Genomic DNA, 20,217 nt, shown 5'->3' with positions numbered 1-20,217 from the left:
TTTGTTTATTAAAAGTGTTTCTCTTATAGGCAGCATATCATTTGGTCATTAAAAAAAAAAATCTACTCTGTCCTTTTCAGTCTGTCTTTAATCTTACCTTGTCCCATCAACTGTTGTGTATAAATGATATAACATTTAATGTAAATTAAAATTTGGATTGAGATCTATTTTAAGATTTTTCTTTTAAAAACAGGTTTATTCAGATATGATTGATTTTCAGTATACGACATATATTTAAAGTGAACAATTTGAAAAGTTCTGACTAATGTATGTACATGAAACCATCCACCCAATCAAGTCAGTGAACATATCCATCATTCCTAAAACTTTACTCTGATTTCTTTTACTATATCTGAACCACCTGTTCCTCCTTTCAGCCTTGTCGCAGGTAACCAGTGTTCTGTTTTCTGTTACCATAGATTCATTTGCATTTTCTAGAGTTTTATATAAATGGAATCTATACGTGTGTTTGTGTGTCTAGACACACAAATATATAATAGACACATACTCTATGGGTAAATAGGAATGAAATGGCTAGTTTATAGTAAGTGCATGCTTAATTGTTTAAGGAACTGACAAACTCTTTTCTAAAGTGGTTGTAACATTTTACATTCCTATCAGGAGCATGTGAGAGTTCCACTTGCTCTGCATCCTGTTCAACACTCAGTATATAGTCAGGCTTTTTTTTTTTTTTAAAGTTGCCATTAAAGAAGTGTACAGTTGGTATCCTTGTGGGTTTTTTTTTCCAGGTATGTGTATATGTACATCTTTGAGATGATTTTCTGTCATCGGTTATTACAAGATATTAAATATAGCTTCCTGTGTTATACAGTAAATCATTTTTGCTTATCTGTTTTATGTAGTAGTGGGTATCAATCCCATACTTTCATTTATCTCCCCCCCTCCCCCTTTGGTAACCATAAGTTTGTTTTCTATGTCTGTGGTATCTTTGTAGTTTTAATTTGAATTTCCTTAATGAGTAAATAAGTTTGAGCTCCTTTTCATGTGCTTGCCATTCTCACATCTCTTTGGTGATGTGTATGTTCAAATCTTTTGCCCTTTTAAAAAAAATCAGTTCTCTATTGTTGATTTTTAAAATATAACAGCTTTATTCATCTATTATACAATCAACTGAACCATTTAAAGCATGTAATTCAATGTTTTTTTTACAGTATTCAAAGACTTGTGCAACCATCATCACAATTAATACTTATCCAGCCAAAAATATACACTAATCATTAGCATTCACTTCTCACTTGCCTTCAACACCTCCAACCTAGGCAGCTATTAGCTCAGTCTCTGTCCATTTGCCTATTCTGGACATATTGTATAAATGGAATCTACAGTATGTGGTCCTTTGTGACTGGTTTCCTATTTTTGACTTTTATTCATGTTGTAGCATGTATCAGTACTTCATTTGTTTTAATTGCCGAGTGATATTCCAGTGTATGGATATGCCAGATTTTGTTTATCCATTCAACAGTGGAGGGATATTTGGGGTTGTTTCCACTTTTTTTTTTTTGGTGTATGTGTAAATATGTTTTAATTTCCCTTCAGGTTATTCTTAGGAGTGGAATTCCTGGGTCATATGTTAAAACTCATACCCTTTTGAAAAATTGCCAGTCTATTTCCCAAAGTTGGTGTACCATTTTACATTCCTGCTACTGGTGTGTTAGATGTCCTATTTCTCCAGATCCTTGTCAACGCTTTTTAATGTTTGTCTTTTTTATTTTAGCCATCCTGATAGATGTGAAGTGGTATTTCATTTTTTGATTTGTATTTATTGAATGAGTGATGATGTTGAACATGTTTTCATGTGCTTATTGACCACTTATTTACGTGTGTTCTGACAATCTGTGCCTTTTAATTGGAGTGTTTAGTGCATTTACTTTTAGTGTGATTAATGATGTGGTTAGATTTAAATCTATCATCTAGATACTTGTTTTCATTTGCTCCAACTGTCTTTTGCTCTCTTGTATTCTTTTTTGGCTTTTGATTTTTATGATTCTATTTCATCTTCTTTGTTGTGTTACTAGCTATATATTTTGTTTTGTTGTGTTACTCATTGCCTTAGGGTTTAAAGTATAATAAATCTTTTCCTCAGTACAGTCTACCGTCAAGTGATGTTATTATTCTATGTCACCTATAGTATAAGACCCTCAAAATAATACAGTTCCATTTCTCTTTTTTTGGCCTTTATGCAATTGTTGTCATGTATTTATCTTTGTTATAAACCCCACAATGAATTATTAATTTTGTTTAAATAATTATTTGTTAGACTCTTCCATGACTCTACTTAACTTTTTAAATGTATGGAGTAAAGTTATAGTAACTGTTTTATTGCTTTTTCTGTTAATTTTGTCATTTATATCAGTTCTTGATTGATTATTCTCATTGTGGGTTGTGTTTTCCTGCTTCTTTGCATGCATGGTAATCTTTGAATGGATTCCAGACATTGTGGATTATACTATTTTGGGTGCTGGCTTGTTGTGTGTATGCAATTTTAAAAACAGATAACATTAACATAACAAAATTAACTATTTTAAAGTGAACTATTCATTGGCATTTAGAACATTCATGACGTTGTACAACCACCACCTCTACGTAATTGTAAAATGTTTTTATCACCTCAAAAGGGAACCCTCTACCCTTTAAACATTTGCTTCCTATTACCCTCATTTCTTGTCTAACTCACTGGTTGTTTAAGACTGTGTTATTTAATTTCTAAATATTTCTAATTTTTTCATTTCCCTCTTTTAATGATTTCTAGCTTCATTCCACTGGAGTTGGAGAAGATACATTGTATGCTTTAATTCTTTTTAAATTTATTGAGATTTATGTTCTAACATAGAGTCTGTCTTGGAGAATGTTTCATGTGCAGTTGAGAAGAATGTGTATTCTGCTGTTGTTGGGTTGATTGTTCTTTTAGGTTTAGCTGGTTTATAGTGTTGTTCACGTCTTCTGTTTCCTGGTTTATCTTCAGTCTAGATGTTATATCCATTATTGAAGGTGGGGTGTTGAAGTCTCTAAGTATTAGAACTGTCTATCAGTTCTGTCCATTTTTGCCTCGTAATTTGGGGCTCTGTTGTTTGGTGTGTGTGTTTTTAAACTTTTAACACTATAATTTTAACACTGATGAATTGACTTTTAAATTAACATATAATGTCCTTGTTAGTCTCCCTCCCTCCTCTCTTTCCCTCCCTCCCTTCCTCTCTCTCTCTCTCTCTCTCAACAGCTTTTGACTTAAGGTCTTTTTGTGTGGTATTACTGTAGCCATCAAGGTCTGGTTTGGTTACTATTTGCATGGAATATCTTTTTCCATCCCTTTACTTTTAATGTTTGTGCCTCTGTATCCAAATTAAGTTTCTTGTAGACAGTATTCAGGCAAAGCTTGGAGATACTTTGATTTTGGTTCCAATCACTGCAGTAAAGTGAATCACATGAATTTTTTGGTTTCCTTCTGCATATAAAAGTTACATCTATACTATATTAAGCGTACAATAGCATTATGGCTTAAAAAAAAACAATGTACGTGTCTTAATTAAAAAATACTTTATTGCCAGAAAATGATAGCCATCATCTGAGCCTTTTTTTTTTTAACTTTCTAACACAGGCTTTTTTGAAACATAATACTAATACAGAAAAGTCTGCAAATTATAAATGTATAAGTCAATAAATGTTCACAGAGTGAGCACATTTATATAGTCAGCACTAGATCAAGAAACAGACCATTACCCCAGAAGCCCTCATGCCCCCCTTTTAATCAAGGGTAACCAGTATCCTGACTTCTTACAGCATCATAGGTGAGTTCTGTGTATCTTTGAAATTTAGTAATTGGACTCATTTAGTAAATACTTTTTGTGTGTCTGGCTTCTTTTGCTCAGCATTATATTTGTGAGATGAATTCAGTGAAAGTATGTAATTTAAGTTTTTTTTGAATTTAATTAATTTTTTTATACAGCAGTATAGTCATCAATTTTATTAGTCTTCTTATTAGTCATCAATTTTATACACATCACTGTATACATGTCAGTCCCAATCTCCCAATTCATCACACCCCCCCCCACCCCCCGCCGCTTTCCCCCCTTGGTGACCATATGTTTGTTCTCTACATCTGTGTCTCAATTTCTGTCCTGCAGACTGGTTCATCTGTACCATATTTCTAGGTTCCACATATATGCATTAATATACGATATTTGTTTTTCTCTTTCTGACTTACTTCACTCTGTATGACAGTCTCTAGATCCATCCGTGTCTCTACAAATGACCCAATTTCGTTCCTTTTTATGGCTGAGTAATATTCCATTGTATATATGTGCCACATCTTCTTTATCCATTCATCTGTCGATGGGCATTTAGGTTGCTTCCATGACCTGGCTATTGTAAATAGTGCTACAGTGAACATTGGGGTGCATGTGTCTTTTTGAATTATGGTTTTCTCTGGGTATATGCCCAGTAGTGGAATTGCTAGGTCATATGGTAATTCTATTTTTAGTTTTTTAAGCAACCTCCATGCTATTCTCCATAGCGGCTGTGTCAATTTACCTTCCCACCAGCAGTGCAAGAGGGTTCCCTTTTCTCCACACCCTCTCCAGCATTTGTTACTTGTGAATTTTCTGATGATGCCCATTCTAACTGGTGTGAGGTGATACCTCATTGTAGTTTTGATTTGCATTTCTCTAATACTTAGTGATATTGAGCAGCTTTTCATGTGCTTCTTGGCCATCTGTATATCTTGTTTGGAGAAGTGTCTGTTTAGGTCTTCTGCCCATTTTTGGATTGGGTTGTTTGTTTCTTTAATATCGAGCTGCATGAGCTGTTTGTATATTTTGGAGATTACTCCTTTGTCCGTTGATTCGTTTGCAAATATTTTCTCCCATTCTGAGGGTTGTCTTTTTGTCTTGATTATGGTTTCCTTTGCTGTGCAAAAGCTTTTAAATTGCATTAGGTCCCATTTGTTTATTTTTGTTTTTATTTCCATTACTCTAGGAGGTGGATCAAAAAAGATCTTGCTGTGATTTATGTCAAACAGTGTTCTTCCTATGTTTTCCTCTAAGAGTTTTATAGTGTCTGGTCTTACATTTAGGTTTCTAATCCATTTTGAGTTTATTTTTGTGTATGGTGTTAGGGAGTGTTCTAATTTCATTCTTTCACATGTAGCTGTCCATTTTTCCCAGCACCACTTATTGAAGAGGCTGTCTTTTCTCCATTGTATATCCTTGTCTCCTTTGTCACAGATTAGTTGACCATAGGTGCGTGGGTTTATCTCTGGGCTTTCTATCTTGTTCCATTGATCTGTGTTTCTGTTTTTGTGCCAGTACCATATTGTCTTGATTACTGTAGCTTTGTAGTATAGTCTGAAGTCAGGGAGTCTGATTCCTCCAGCTCTGTTTTTTTCCCTCAAGACTGCTTTGGCTATTTGGGGTCTTTTGTGTATCCATACAGATTTTGAGATTTTTTTTGGTTCTTGTTCCGTAAAAAATGCCATTGGTAATTGGATACGGATTGCATTGAATCTGTAGATTGCTTTGGGTAGTATAGTCATTTTCACAATATTGATTCTTCCTATCCAAGAACATGGTATATCTCTCCTTCTGTTGGTATCATCTTTAATTTCTTTCATCAGTGTCTTATAATTATCTGCATACAGGTCTTTTGTCCCCCTAGGTAGGTTTATTCCTAGGTATTTTATTCTTTTGTTGCAATGGTAAATGGGAGTGTTTTTAATTTCTCTTTCAGATTTTTCATCATTAGTGTATAGGAATGCAGGAGATTTCTGTGCATTAATTTTGTATCCTGCAACTTTACCGAATTCGTTGATTAGCTCTAGTAGTTTCTGGTGGCATCTTTCGGATTCTCTATGTATAGTATCATGTCATCTGCAAAGGGTGACAGTTTTACTTCTTCTTTTCCAATTTGTATTCCTTTTATTTCTTTTTCTTCTCTGATTGCCATGGCTAGGACTTCCAAAACTATGTTGATTGAATGATAGTGGTGAGAGTGGACATCCTTGTCTTGTTCCTGATCTTAGAGGAAATGCTTTCAGTTTTTCACCATTGAGAATGATGTTTGCTGTGGGTTTGTCATATATGGCCTTTCTTATGTTGAGGTGGGTTCCCTCTGTGCCCACTTTCTGGAGATTTTTTATCATAAATGGGTGCTGAATTTTGTCAAAAGCTTTTTCTGCATCTATTGAGATGATCATGTGGTTTTTATTCTTAAATTTGTTAATATGATGTATCACATTGATTGATTTGCATATATTGAAGAATCCTTGCATCCCTGGGATAAATCCCACATGATCATGGTGTATGATCCTTTTAATGTGTTGTTGGATTCTGTTTGCTAGTATTTTGTTGAGGATTTTTGCATCTATATTCATCAGTGATATTTGTCTGTAATTTTCTTTTCTTGTAGTATCTTTGTCTGGTTTTGGTATCAGGGTGATGGTGGCCTCATAAAATGAGTTTGGGAGTGTTCCTTCCTCTGCAATTTTTTGGAAGAGTTTGAGAAGGATGGGTGTTAGCTCTTCTCTAAATGTTTGATAGAATTCACCTGTGAAGCCATCTGGTCCTGGACTTTTGTTTGTTGGAAGATTTTAAATCACAGTTTCAATTTCATTCCTTGTGATTGGTCTGTTCATATTTTCTATTTCTTCCTGTTTCAGTCATGGGAGGTTACACCTTTCTAAGAATTTGTCCATTTCTTCCAGGTTGTCCATTTTATTGGCATAGAGTTGCTTGTAGTTGTCTCTTAGGATGCTTTGTATTTCTGCGGTGTCTGTTGTAACTTCTTTTTCATTTCTAATTTTATTGATTTCAGTCCTCTCCCTCTTTTTCTTGATGAGTTTGGCTAATGTTTTATCAATTTTGTTTATCTTCTCAAAGAACCAGCTTTTGGTTTTATTGATCTTTGCTATTGTTTTCTTTGTTTCTGTTTCATTTATTTCTGCTCTGATCTTTATGATTTCTTTCCTTCTGCTAGCTTTGGGTTTTGTTTGTTCTTTCTCTAGTTGCTTAGGTGTAAGGTTAGGTTGTTTATTTGAGATATTTCTTGTTTCTTGAGGTAGGATTTTATTGCTATAAACTTCTCTCTTAGAACTTCTTTTGCTGCATCCCATAGGTTTTGGATCGTCGTGTTTTCATTGTCATTTGTCTCTAGGTGTTTTTTGATTTCCTCTTTGATTTCTTCAGTGATCGCTTGGTTATTCAGTAACGTATTGTTTAGCTTCCATGTGTTTGTGTTTTTTACGTTTTTTCCCGTGTAATTGATTTCTAATCTCATAGCGTTGTGGTTAGAAAAGATGCTTGATATGATTTCAGTTTTCTTAAATTTACTGAGGCTTGATTTGTGACCTAAGATGTGATCTATCCTGGAGAATGTTCCCATGCACAGTTGAGAAGAAAGTGTTATATGCTGTTTTTGGATGGAATGTCCTATAAATATCAATTAAATCTATCTTGTCTATTGTGTCATTTAAAGCTTGTGTTTCCTTATTAATTTTCTGTTTGGATCTGTCCATTGGTGCAAGTGAGGTGTTAAAGTCTCCCACTATTATTGTGTCACTGTCGGTTTCCTCTTTTATAGCTGTTAGCAGTTGCCTTATGTATTGAGGTGCTCCTATGTTGGGTGCATATATATTTATAATTGTTATATCTTCTTCTTGGGTTGATCCCTTGATCATTATGTAGTGTACTTCCTTGTCTCTTGTAGCATTCTTTGTGTTAAAGTCTATTTTATCTGATATGAGTGTTGCTACTCCAGCTTTCTTTTGATTTCCATGTGCATGGAATATCTTTTTCCATCACCTCACTTTCAGTCTGTGTGTTTTCCTAGGTCTGAAGTGGGTGTCTTGTAGACAGCATATATATGGGTCTTGTTTTTGTATCCATTCAGCAAGCCTGTGTCTTTTGGTTGGAGCATTTAATCCATTCACGCTTAAGGTAATTATCAATATGTATGTTCCTATGACCATTTTCTTAATCGTTTTGCATTTATTTTTGTAGGTGCTTTTTTTCTCTTGTGTTTCCCACTTAGAGAAGTTCCTTTAGCATTTGTTGTAGAGCTGGTTTGGTGGTGCTGAATTCTCTTAGCTTTTGCTTGTCTGTAAGAAAGAGACAATCTGAATGAGATCTTGAATGAGATCCTTGACGGGTAGAGTAATCTTGGTTGTAGGTTCTTCCCTTTCATCACTGTAAGTGTATCATGCCACTCCCTTCTGGCTTATAGAGTTTCTGCTGTGAAGTCAGATCCCGCAAGTCATGCTGGCCGGGTGGGGGGGAAAAAGTAAGGATAACAATAACAAAGTGAAAAATAAAATTAGACTAGGGAACTAACACCTATGTTAAAAAAAATACAAAAATAAAGATATAGGTGAAAGAACAACCAAAAGGTAAAAGAGAACCACGATAGTAAAAAAGAGGAGGGAAAAAAAAAAAGTAAGAAAGGTGGAAAAGGCCTTGGCTTTGGAGGGCGGGGCTGAAGCAGGGGTGAGGTTTGGGTGGTGGGCGGGGTGTATGCTTAGTACCCACAGGGGTGGAAAAGGCCCGGGGTGTGTGTGTGTGTGGGGGGGGGGCGGCTTAGGCTCAACAGAACAGAAGGGGCCCAGGCATGCCTCCTGCCTCTGGTCTCAGAGGCTGGGGGACCCCACCTGGGAGCCCAGAAGGCTTTCTGGCTTGAGTGGATGGGGTAGACGCCTTCCTCTCCTGCTCCTACAGTCATGGAGGGCCCCTTGCGCCTGCCTCTCCACATCTCCCCAGCCTTCCTCCTATGCCCCCAGGGCCAACCCAGCCCAGCGGGGACCTTTGAGAGCATAGGACCCGGCCTAGCCCGAGACGGGCAAACATCCCCGGCTAATTGGGCAGGGGAAATGCTGGGCCTGTTGCCCCCTGATCCGAGCCCCTGAGGGTCCCTCCAGGCGTGGATACCCTTCCCCACCTCAGCCACCCCTCAGGGGTGCCGGTCCTGTCCGGCCTCCACTTCTCCTCCCCCCTCAGTGCCCCCACATCCTACCGGTTTTCTTGGGGGTTCTTCCCGTCTCCTTGGGCATCAGGGTCCCCCACTGGTGTCTGGCAAGTGCCCCAGTTGTGGGGAGATGCGCGCTCTGCATCTTCCCACACTGTCATCTTGACTCCTCTCTCTAACCTTACAAAATTTACTTCTTAATTTTTAAAACTTTGAAATTATTGTTTGATCCATAGGCTGCAGAATGGAAAATATGTTAACAGGCCTGCAAGCAACATAAAACTCATTGTACATCTCCATTAGCGTTCTTGGGTGATGAGGTACATTGTCATTGAGCAGTATTATATTGGAAGGAATCTTTTTTCTGAGCAGTAGATCTCAACTGTGGGCTTAAAATATTCAGTAACCCATGTTGTAAACAGATGTACAGTCGTCCAGGATTTGTTGTTCCATTTTTAGAGCATAGACAGAGTAGATTTAGCATAATTCTTAAGGATTCTAGGAGTTTTGAAGTACTAAATGAGCATTGGCTTCAACTTTAAGTCACCAGCTGCAGTAGTGCCTAGTAAGATAGTTGGGGGTGTTGTCAGGGCCCTTGAAACATTGAAGCCAGACATTGGCTTCTCTAGCTATGAAACTCCTAGATGTCATCTTCCAATTGAAGGCTGTTTCATCTACATTGAAAATCTGTTGTTTAGTGTAGCAACCTTCATTAATTATCTTCGCTAGCTCTTCTGGATAACTTGCTGTAGCTTCTGTATCAGCACTTGCTGCTTCACCTTGCACTTTGATGTTACAGAGGCAGCTTCATTCCTTAAACCTCATGAAACAAACTCTGCTAGCTTTATACATTTCTTCTGCAGCTTCCTCATCTCTCTCAGTCTTCTTAGAATTGAAGAGAATTAAGGCCTTGCTCTGCATTTGGCTTTGTTGTGGCTGGCTTGATCTTCTATCCAGACTCCTGAAACTTTCTCCATATCAACAATAAGGGTGTTTTGTTTTCTTATCATTTGTGTGTTCACAATAGTGTCACTTTTAATTTTCTTTAGGAATTTTTCCTTTGCATTCACAACATAGCTGGCTCTTTGGTACAAGAGGCCTAGCTTTCAGCCTCCCTTGGCTTTTGACATGCCTTCCTCACTGAGCTTAATCATTTTTAGCTTTTGATTTAAAGTGAGAGATGCGCAATTCTTCCTTTCGCTTAAACACTACTTGAATTGAACACAATTTCAGTATTGTTGTGTCTTGGAATAGGGAGGTCTGAGGAGAGGGAGAGAGAGAGGGGAACAGCTGGTCAATGGAACAGTCAGAACATACAACATTTGTTGAATTAAATTTGCTGTTGTGAATGGGTGTGGCACCCCAAAACAATTAAATAGTAACGTCAAACATCACTGATCATGGATACTATGACAAATATAATAACGAAAAAGCTGAGATATTGCGAAAATTACAAAATGTGACAAAGAGGCATGAAGCAAGCAAATGTTGGAAAAATGGTGCCAGTAGACTTGCTTGATGCAGAATTGCCACAGACCTTCAATTTATAAAAAATGCAACATCTGTGAAGAGCAGTAAAATGAGGTATGCCTGTATAGTTGGAGCATTGTGTTTTTTTTTTGTTTTTTTTTTGTGGTGCGCGGGCCTCTCACCGTTGTGGCCTCTCCCATTGTGGCTTCTCCCGTTGTGGAGCACAGGCTCTGGACACGCAGGCTCAGCAGCCATGGCTCATGGGCCCAGCCGCTCCACGGCATGTGGGATCCTCCCGGACTGGGGCACGAACCCATGTCCCCTGCATCGGCAGGCGGACTCTCAACCACTGCGCCACCAGGGAAGCCCTGGAGCGTATTCTTAATTCACTTAGCCAATCTCTCTCTCTTGTTTTTGACGGGATAGTTTAACCCGTTTCCATTTAAAGTAGGTACTGATAATTTATGCCATTTTACTATTTTTCCTGTACGTTTTATGCCCCCCTTTGTTCTTCTATTTCTCCAATACTGCCTTTTTTCTTAAATTAATTTTTTTGGCTTTGTGCCCTTTTGATTGCCTTCCTTTTTTTTTTTTCTTTTATTTTCATTTCTTTCTTTCTTTCTTTTTTTCGTTTCCTCCCCCAGCATGCGGGATCTTAGTTCCCTGACCAGGGATTGAACCCGTGCCCCCTGAAGTGGAAGTGTGGAGTCTTAACCACTGGACCACCAGGGAAGTCCTGCCTTCCTTTTTTTTTTTTTTTTTTTATTTTAAGATTTATTTTAGGCTGCGTTGGGTCTTAGTTGTAGCATGTGGGATCTTTGTTGAGGCACATGGGATCTTTCGTTGCGGCGTGAGGGCTCTTTGTTGTGGTGTGCGGGCTTCTCTCTAGTTGTGGTGTGCGGGTTTTCTCTTCTCTAGTTGGGGCTCGCAGGCTCCAGGGCGTGTGGGCTCTGTCGTTGTGTTGTGCAGGTTCCAGAGCACATAGGCTCTGTAGTTTGTGGCACGTGGGCTGTAAGTTGAGACGTGCAAGCTCAGTAGCTGTGGCGTGTGGGCTTAGTTGCCCCACATTATGTGGGATCTTAGTTCCCTGACCAGGGATTGAACCCATGTCCCCTGCATTGCAAGGTGGATTCTTTACCACTGGACCACCAGGGAAGTCCCCCGCCTTCCTTTTCTTTTGTGTATATTTTTATTTTTTTTTTTATTATTTTTTTTTTGTGTGTATATTTTTAAGGCACAGTTGACCTTTGAACAACATGGGAGATAGGGGCACTGACCCACTGTGTAGTCAAAAATCCAAGTATAATGTATAGTTGGCCCTCTATATATATGTGATTCCTCCATATCCAAGGTTCCACGTCCACGGATTCAACAAACTCTGGATTGTGTAGTACTGTAGTATTTACTATGGACAAATTGCATGTAAGTGGACCTGCACAGTTCAAACCTGTGTTTTACAAGGGCCAACTTCATTTTCTTGCTGGTTTCTATGAGGATTACAATTAACATCCTAAATTTGTAATAACTTTGAATTTTTTAAAAAAAATTATTTTTGGCTGCGTTGGGTCTTCGTTGCTGTGCGTGGGCTTTCTCTAGTTGTGGTGAGTGGGGGCTACTCTTCGTTGCATTGCACGGGCTTCTCATTGTGGTGGCTTCTCGTTGCGGAGCACAGGCTCTAGGCATATAGGCTTCAGTAGTTGCAGCATGTGGGCTTCAGTAGTTGTGGCATGCAGGCCTTAGAGCGCATGGACTTCAGTAGTTGTGATGCATGGGCTCTAGGGCATGCAGGCTTCAATAGTTGTGGTGTGTGGGCTCACTAGTTGTGGGTTGTGGGCTCTAGAGCACGGGCTCAGTAGTTGTGGCGTACGGGCTTAGTTGCTCCGTGACACGCAGGATCTTCCCGGACCAGGGTTTGAACCCGTGCCCCCTGCATTGGCAGCCGGATTCTTAACCACTGCGCCACCAGGGAAGTCCCACTTTGAATTGATACCAACTTAGCTTCAGTAGCATACAAAAAATTCTGCTCACATTCCCCCACCTTTCTATTGTTTTTTCAAAATTTGTGTCTTTATACATATCATGTGCCCATTAACATAGACATATAGTTATTTTTTTCATGCATTTGTCTTTTAAACCATGCAGGGAATATAAAGAAAAGTTACAAATCAAAACTATCATAATGCTGGCTTTAATTTTTACCTATATTTAACTTTTACTGGCGTTAAAAATTTTTTTTTGGTACGGCTTTTAGTTACTGTCTAGTGTTCTTTCGTTTAGCCAGAAGGACCCCCTTTCCAATTTCTTGTAGGGCAGGTCTCTTAGCAACAGATTCCCTCACCTTCTGTTTCGTTGGGAATGTCTGTCTTTTTCCATATTTGAAGGATAGCTTTGCTTGATTTAGAATTCTTGGGTGACAGGTTTTTTTCTTTCAGAAATTTAAAAATGTCATTGTACACACCCTAATGGCCCCTGTTGAATTCGGTGAGAAATTTGTTGTTTAATCTTACTGAGGATTCTTTGTATGTGACAAGTTGCTTTTCTGTTAATCTTTTAAAGATTCTCTTTTTTCTTGGCTTTTAGCAGTGATTATTATTTTATCTCAGTGCAGATCTCTTTGTGTTTATTCTTCTCGTGGTTTCTTGAGCCTCTTGAATGTGTAGATTCACGTAATTATCTAATATGGAAGTTTTTGGCCAATATTTCTTAAAATATTTTCTCTGTTCCTCTTTTTCCTTTTCTTCTGGGATTCCCATTGTTTGTATGTTAGTAGGCATGATTGTGTCCTACAGGTTTCATAGGAACTCCTCTGCTCCCCTTTTTTAAATGATCCTGAAACTGGATAATTTCAATTGGTCTACCTTTAAGTTTACTGAGTTTTTTTCTTTACTTACTCACATCTGTTGTTGAGACCCTCTAGTGTAGTTTTCATTCTGGTTATTACAATTTTCAATGTCAGTGTCTCTGTTTGGTTCCTTTTTGAAATGACTGTTGATTCTCTGTTGAGACATCATTGTCCTGGTGTCCTTTAGCTCCTTGACCTTGCTCTCCTTTATCTTTGAGCAGATCTAAGACAGTTGATTTAAAGTCTGCACTAAATGTCTGTGCTTCTACAGAGACAGATTCTCTTCAGTTCTCCTGTGAATGGGCTGTACTTTCTTTTTCTTTGCATGCTTTGTAACTCTCTTGAAAACTGGATGTACTGAATATTATGATATGGTAACTCTGGAAAGTGGGTTCTTTACTCACGGTTTAATTATGTTGCTTGCTGTATGCTGCAGTTATTTGCCTTTTTAGTGGTCTTCTATGTAATTTTTAAAAAAGTGTACATTCTTTGTCACTTTGTTCTCTAAAGTCTGTTTCTGTAGTTTGTGTTCAACTAGTTTTTTGACAGAGTTTTGCTTGAATACCAGGTGCCAAAATAGCGAGAGAGAGGGAGAATCAAAAAGAAAAAAAAAAAAAAAAAGCAAAAAAGCAACACCTCTTCCAGTCTTTGCAGATTGGCTCTGTGCTAGGACTGTTCCTTCAGTGGCTATCCAGTCTTCTTACCACTCTCCCTTACTTAGCCTTCACTCCCTACTTGCCCTGTACCAGGAGATAGACCAGAGATGAAAGGTTAGTGTCTCATCAGGTCTTTTAGGAATATGCATCCTGCCCTGGGCATGTGGTGCTCTCTAAATTCCCTAGAATGAACAGACACTTTCCAGTGCCCCAATTTCCAAGAGAAACTTTGTCCCCAGCTTTTCCTCTTAGGCTCTTGGCACTAGGTTATTTGCTTGAACCATGATCTTTCGCCCCAGGGACCTGTGGGTATTTTGTCTGCCTTACAGTGATTTGAGGATACCCACCACTTTTCTCCCCTGAGTGAGTTCTGAGCTTGTCAAAAGAATAAGCATGTTGTGTCAGTTCTTCAGTAGCCAACAGACACTTTAGAGAAACACAATTCTTTGCAAATAAAGTCTGCTCTGCTCCTTCTGAAACCAGAAGCTGGGGTTCTTCACTGGGAATACAAGATGCTATCTTCAAGACCTCTGCTGAATCCATGGGTCAAGGGAAAGTAAAAATTCCCAAAGCTTTCCTGCCTTTTTTTTTGGGGGGGGGGTGCGCTGCGTGGATTGCAGGATCTTAGTTCCCTGACCAAGGACTGAACTTGGGCCCATGGCAGTGAGAGCACTTGAGTCCTAACCGCTGGACCTCAAGGGAACTCCCCACTTTCCTGCCATTTTTTTTTTTTTTTTTGCTGTACGCGGGCCTCTCACTGTTGTGGCCTCTCCCGTTGTGGAGCACAGGCTCCGGACGCGCAGCCTCAGCGGCCATGGCTCACGGGCCCAGCCGCTCCACAGCATGTGGGATCTTCCCAGACCGAGGCACGAACTCGTGTCCCCTGCATCGGCAGGCGGACTCTCAACCACTGCACCACCGGGGAAGCCCTTTCCTGCCATTTTTAAGTTGCTTTTTTCTGACTGAGCGTTTGCTTGGTTGCTGCAAACCTTTCACTTTCTTTCCCAGAGTCCTGACAAAATTGGTTCTGATAGTTTCTGCTTGACTTCTTGATGTTTCTGTGGTGGAATGTGCCCTTGGAGCTGCCTTCTCCCCCATTTTTGCTAACATAAATCTGGACATTTTTGCATCCCTGTAAGTCTCCTTGAGTTTTGTTCTGAAATACAGTTATGTTCCTTGGAAACAGTTTGATCTTTTCAGGTCCTGCTCTTATGATTTATTCAGTGGGTCCAGAGCAGTGCTCAGTCTAGGGGTACTTATTCCCACTACTGAGGCAAGACCTTTATGAGTCTTTTACCCAGTGAAAGCCCTGTGAGTTGGGAGTTTTTCCAGTCTGGCTCAGGGAACAGGCACTGTTCCTAGACCTTTGTGCCAGCTGGATACTGTTCGCTCTAATCTTTTTGGCTGGTTCTTTTTCCAGCCTCAGGTAATTTCTCTACTCACATGTTCTCTGTTTAATACTCATGTAGTGCTGTTTCTCTTTCTCTGTCTTTGAGTGTTCTCTCTCTGAAGGGCTTTCATTTCTGGTACTTGGCTTTGCCAATTTTAGCTTTCTTGGTCTCACCCATCTCCTATACTTTGAGAGTGTCCTGGGCTTGGCCTCAGTTTCTCTCCCTGAGTCTTGGCCTGGAAGAACTCTCAAGACATTAAGAGGGGGCAAACAGAGGGCTCACCTCATTTGTCTATTAACTCTTTGAGATTGTTGTCTTTCTGTAGCTGATACACAGGTATCTTGAGAACCACTGTCTAAATTATTTTGTCCTTTTTTTTTTTGAGTGTGTGGGGTATGCATTGTTTCATGCAGGAGGATAAATTTGGTCCTTGTTATTCCATCTTGACCAATCTCCTACTATTTCTCCTTAGCCTTGATTTTTTTCTCTTATTTTATTATTCTTCTGTTCCCTCTTTTCTTCCTTATTTGTGATTATAATGAATATTTTTAACATTGCATTTTAATCAGTTTAATAATGCGGTTATTTAATATTGCATTTAAATGTAATTGTAAATTAAATTACCTTTTGGGCCATATCTCTTTCTGTATATACAAGTATTAATATCTGTGTAGTGGTTGCTCCAGGGATTACAAATTTCATACAAATAAGTTCGGTCTACTATGTGTACCACTTCACACAAAATGTAGAAACCTTGAAACTGTATAGATCTCTTTTACCTGCTCCTTCCCCAATCTTTGTTATAGTTTTACACACATTGAAAACTTTACAAGACAGCATTTTAACTTTTGATGTAAGCAGTCATATGTATTTTAAGTGAAAGGAGGTATTATGATTGTTTTATCAGCCAATAATCTATCAAAAGTACCTGCATGTTTATCATGCTTCATTTTCCCCTTCATCTTGGAGCTTACTTCTTGGGTCATTGTTTTCTGCCCGAGGAAAATTGTTTGGTATTCCCTTTAATGGAAATTTGTTTAGAGATATTTTTTGGCTTTGTTATTTATCCAGTTCTTTTAGTGATAACTTCCCTTTGGGTTATATTAAGATTTTTATTTCTCTTTTTGTTTTCTGTAGTTTTATTAATGTGCCTATGTGTGGATTTATATTTATTTACCCTGGGATTTATTGTGGTTCTTCAGTCTATGACTTGCCATCTTTCTTCTGTTTTAGAAAGTTTTCAGTTATTATCATTTTTTAAAAGATTTATTATTTATTTATCTATATCTATTTATGTGTTTATTTTTGGCTGCATTGGGTCTTAGTTGTGGCATGCGGGATCTTCATTGAGGCATGCAGGATCTTTGTTGAAGCATGCGGGATCTTTCGTGGCGTTGCTTGGACTCTTTGTTGTGGCGTGCGGGCTTCTCTCTAGTTGTGGCACACAGGCTCCAGGGCGTGTGAGCTCTGTAGTTGTGATGCACGGGCTCCAGAGCGTGTGGGCTCTGTAGTTTGCAGCACACGGGCTTTCTAGTTGAGGCGCATGAACTCAGTAGTTGTGGCACGTGGGCTTAGTTGCCCCACGGCATGTGGGATCTTAGTTCCTTGACCAGGGATTGAACCCGCGTCCCCTGCACTGTAAGGCGGATTCTTTACCACTGGACCACCAGGGACGTCCCAGTTATTATCATTTTAAATATTGCTTTTGTACCATTTTTTTCCCTCTCATATTTCTCTGGGACTCTAATTACATGTGTGTTAGGCCTGCCCATCATGTTGTTTTCGTTTCCTGTCTTTTTGTATTTTTCATTTTTTATTTTTTTTTAATTTTTTTTGTGGTACGCGGGCCTCTCACTGTTGTGGCCTCTCCCGTTGTGGAGCACAGGCTCCGGATGCGCAGGCTCAGCGGCCATGGCTCACGGGTCCAGCCGCTCCGTGGCATATGGGATCTTCCCAGACCGGGGCACGAACCCGCGTCCCCTGCATCGGCAGGCGGACTCTCAACCACTGTGCCACCAGGGAAGCCCTATTCTTCATACTTCTGTGCTAATGTTCTGAATATTTTCTTCTGACCTATTTTGTTGTTGTTCTAATTCTGTTTTCAGCTAATGGCTGTTTTCAGCCATTGTTAATCCCATTTATTGATTTTATAATTTTTGTTTTTACTTCTGTAATTTTTTGATTTAGAGTTTTCAGTTCTTTGAAGAAATTTTAAATTTTGTGTTGTGTGTATTTGAACATAATAAACATACTTTTTATAAATGTCTGTATCTGAAACTCCAAAATACAAATATGTTTTGATCTTCATGTTTCTACTGGTTTTCATTCATGTTGTCTTGACTCTCATGTGTTTAGTATTTTTCATTGTGCCGAAAATGGTAATGAACTAGTATTAGAAATTATTTGTAGCCAAAATGACATTGTTTTTCTCTAAAGAGGATGTATATTAGCTTCTGTCTGGTGTCTGGGGGCACTTGTAATTTAGGGTTATGTGAGTCAAATTTCAGAGTTTGAGATGATCAAAGCCCAGCTGCAGTCTCTGGGTGGGCCTATGTACTTTTAGTTTATTGTCATTCCTGGCTTGCAGCCCCTCAGTGTTGCCGCTGAAAGAGGGAAGGGATTTACTAGTGTTCTTCTTTTCCCTTAGTTGTCTATGGATGTAGATCCCTGTACTTTCAGCCTTCTGAGTTTGTCAGAAGTACCTTTCACTCTCTCAGCTGCTTTCTTTGAAATAGGCAAATGTCCCCTGGGTGACAAAATGGTCAAAAGTTGTACTAAACTCCCTTGACTTCCATCCTTTTCAAGTTTTGGCCCAGTAATTCCTTACTATGACATCAGCTCTTTGATACCTTTAGTCACGTTTTGAAAATTAAAAGAAACAGCATTTAATATTAATATTTAAATTGATAAATTGTTAATATATTTTAAGTGAAATCTTAAAATAGTAGAACAATGATCGTTAGTGTTTAAAATGTCAACATTTGTATAACAGTTAAAAATTTAATACTGACATTTAAGATTTAAAGTATTAAAATTTTTATTATAGGTTTTCAGCTATAAAACTTCATACTTTTAAAATTAATTAATCAATTAATTAATTTTTGGATGAGTTGGATCTTTGTTGCTGTGCACCGGCTTTCTCTAGTTGCAGCCAGCAGGGGCTACTCTTTGTTGCTGTGTGTGAGCTTCTCATTGCAGTGGCTTCTCTTGTTGCGGAGCAGGGGTCTACGCACCGGGCTTCAGTAGTTGTGGCACGTGGGCTTCAGTAGTTGTGGCACACGGGCTCAGTAGTTGTGGCACACAGGCTCAGTAGTTGTGGCTTGTGGGCTCTAGAGCACAGGCTCAGTAGTTGTGGCACGTGGGCTTAGTTGCTCCGCAGCATATGGGATCCTCCCTGACCAGGGCTCGAACCCATGTCCCCTGCATTGGCAGGCGGATTGTTAACCACTGCACCACCAGGGAAGTCCCAAAACTTCATACTTTTATAGTGGTTCTCAGAGGAATTATTGATCTGAATTATTCAGTTTACTCTTATGAAAAGTGTCAGTGCCAGCATCTGAATTAAAAATTTCCCTTGGGGGGCTTCCCTGGTGGCACAGTGATTGAGGTTCTGCCTGCCATTGCAGGGGACATGGGTTCGAGCCCTGGTCTGGGAGGATCCCACATGCCGCGGAGCAGCTAGGCCCGTGAGCTACAACTACTGAGCCTGCACATCTGGAGCTTGTGCTCCGCAACAAGAGAGGCCGCGACAGTGAGTACCCGCTCACCGTGATGAAGAGTGGCCCCCTCTCGCCGCAACAAGAGAAAGCCCTCACACAGAAACGATGGCTCAACACAGCCAAAAAAGAAAAAAAAAATTTTCCCTTGGGGAGTTCCCTGGTGGTCCAGTGGTTAGGATTCTGGGCTTTCACTGCTGTGGCCCGGGTTCGGTCCCTGGTCGGGGAACTGAGATCCATCCAGCGAGCCTTGTGGCACAGCCAAAAAAACTCCCAAAGTTTCTGTTTATTTGTGTTACTGTGTGTATTAACTGGAGAAACGACTAAGAGTCTTATCAGTAGTGGTTTGATGATCAGTCAGTAGTGATAATTTGTTAATGTTTTTGTTGTGCATTTCCTAAAATGGACATTTAAGGGACCTGTTCATAAAGTTAATAATTTAATTTATCTTTGAAAAAGCTTTATTGAAAAATGACATTATTTTTGTTTATTTTTAGGTTGGGCTCATGTGGTTTGTGCCCTGTATATTCCAGAGGTACAGTTTGCCAATGTTTCAACAATGGAACCAATTGTTTTACAGTCTGTGCCACATGATCGTTATAATAAGGTATAGTAGATATTATTTTATTGATGTTTGAATATAATTTTTTTGTTTTAAAACTGGGAAGTATAAAGGAATTTTTAAATTTTGTTTTATTATAGCCCTTCATTAAAAAGTTTAAATTAAATGCCTCCATTGATTTGGAAAAAGTGTAATTACTGTGGTAAACTACAAGTATTAAAATATGTTATTAAGGTCACAGGAGTACAAAACAAACACACACAAACAAAACTATATTACCTTTTACATTAACCTAAGTATTTAAGCTTCTAACATTTTAATCTGTATAGATTTGTTCTTTTTTTAAAAAAAATATTTATTTGTTATTTTGGCTGCACCAGGTCTTAGTTGTGGCACTTGGGATCTTCGTTGCAGCATGCAGGATCTTTAGTTACAGTATGTGGAATCTTATAGTTGCGGCATGTGGACTTCTTAGTTGCGGCATGCAGACTTCTTTGTTGTGGCATGTGAACTCTTAGTCACAGCATGCATATATGCCTGGCTCCCCGACCAGGGATCGAACCCAAGCCCCCTGCATTGGGAGCGCAGAGTCTTACCCATTGGACCACCAGGGAAG

General features: G+C 39.1%; 1 protein-coding gene across 15 annotated transcripts in view; it reads left to right on the top strand.

Moving 5' to 3' along the window:
• MLLT10 (MLLT10 histone lysine methyltransferase DOT1L cofactor) overlaps positions 1–20,217 on the top strand; it is a 250,590-nt gene that overhangs the window by 71,675 nt on the left and 158,698 nt on the right. For all 15 annotated transcript variants that reach the window (XR_004477508.2, XR_004477507.2, XM_033407836.2 and 12 more), the window contains one exon: positions 19,537–19,646. Coding sequence is in view for 13 of the 15 variants with exons in the window: in XM_033407836.2 (XP_033263727.1) it covers positions 19,537–19,646 (110 nt within the window). In the remaining 2 variants the exon portion in view is untranslated. The remainder of the gene's footprint in view (positions 1–19,536; positions 19,647–20,217) is intronic.

Source organism: Orcinus orca, chromosome 2 (assembly GCF_937001465.1).
Source record: "Orcinus orca chromosome 2, mOrcOrc1.1, whole genome shotgun sequence".
Taxonomy (NCBI): Eukaryota; Metazoa; Chordata; class Mammalia; order Artiodactyla; family Delphinidae; genus Orcinus; species Orcinus orca.
Note: the sequence above shows the minus strand (reverse complement) of the source record. Positions and strands in the feature narration are given on the sequence as shown.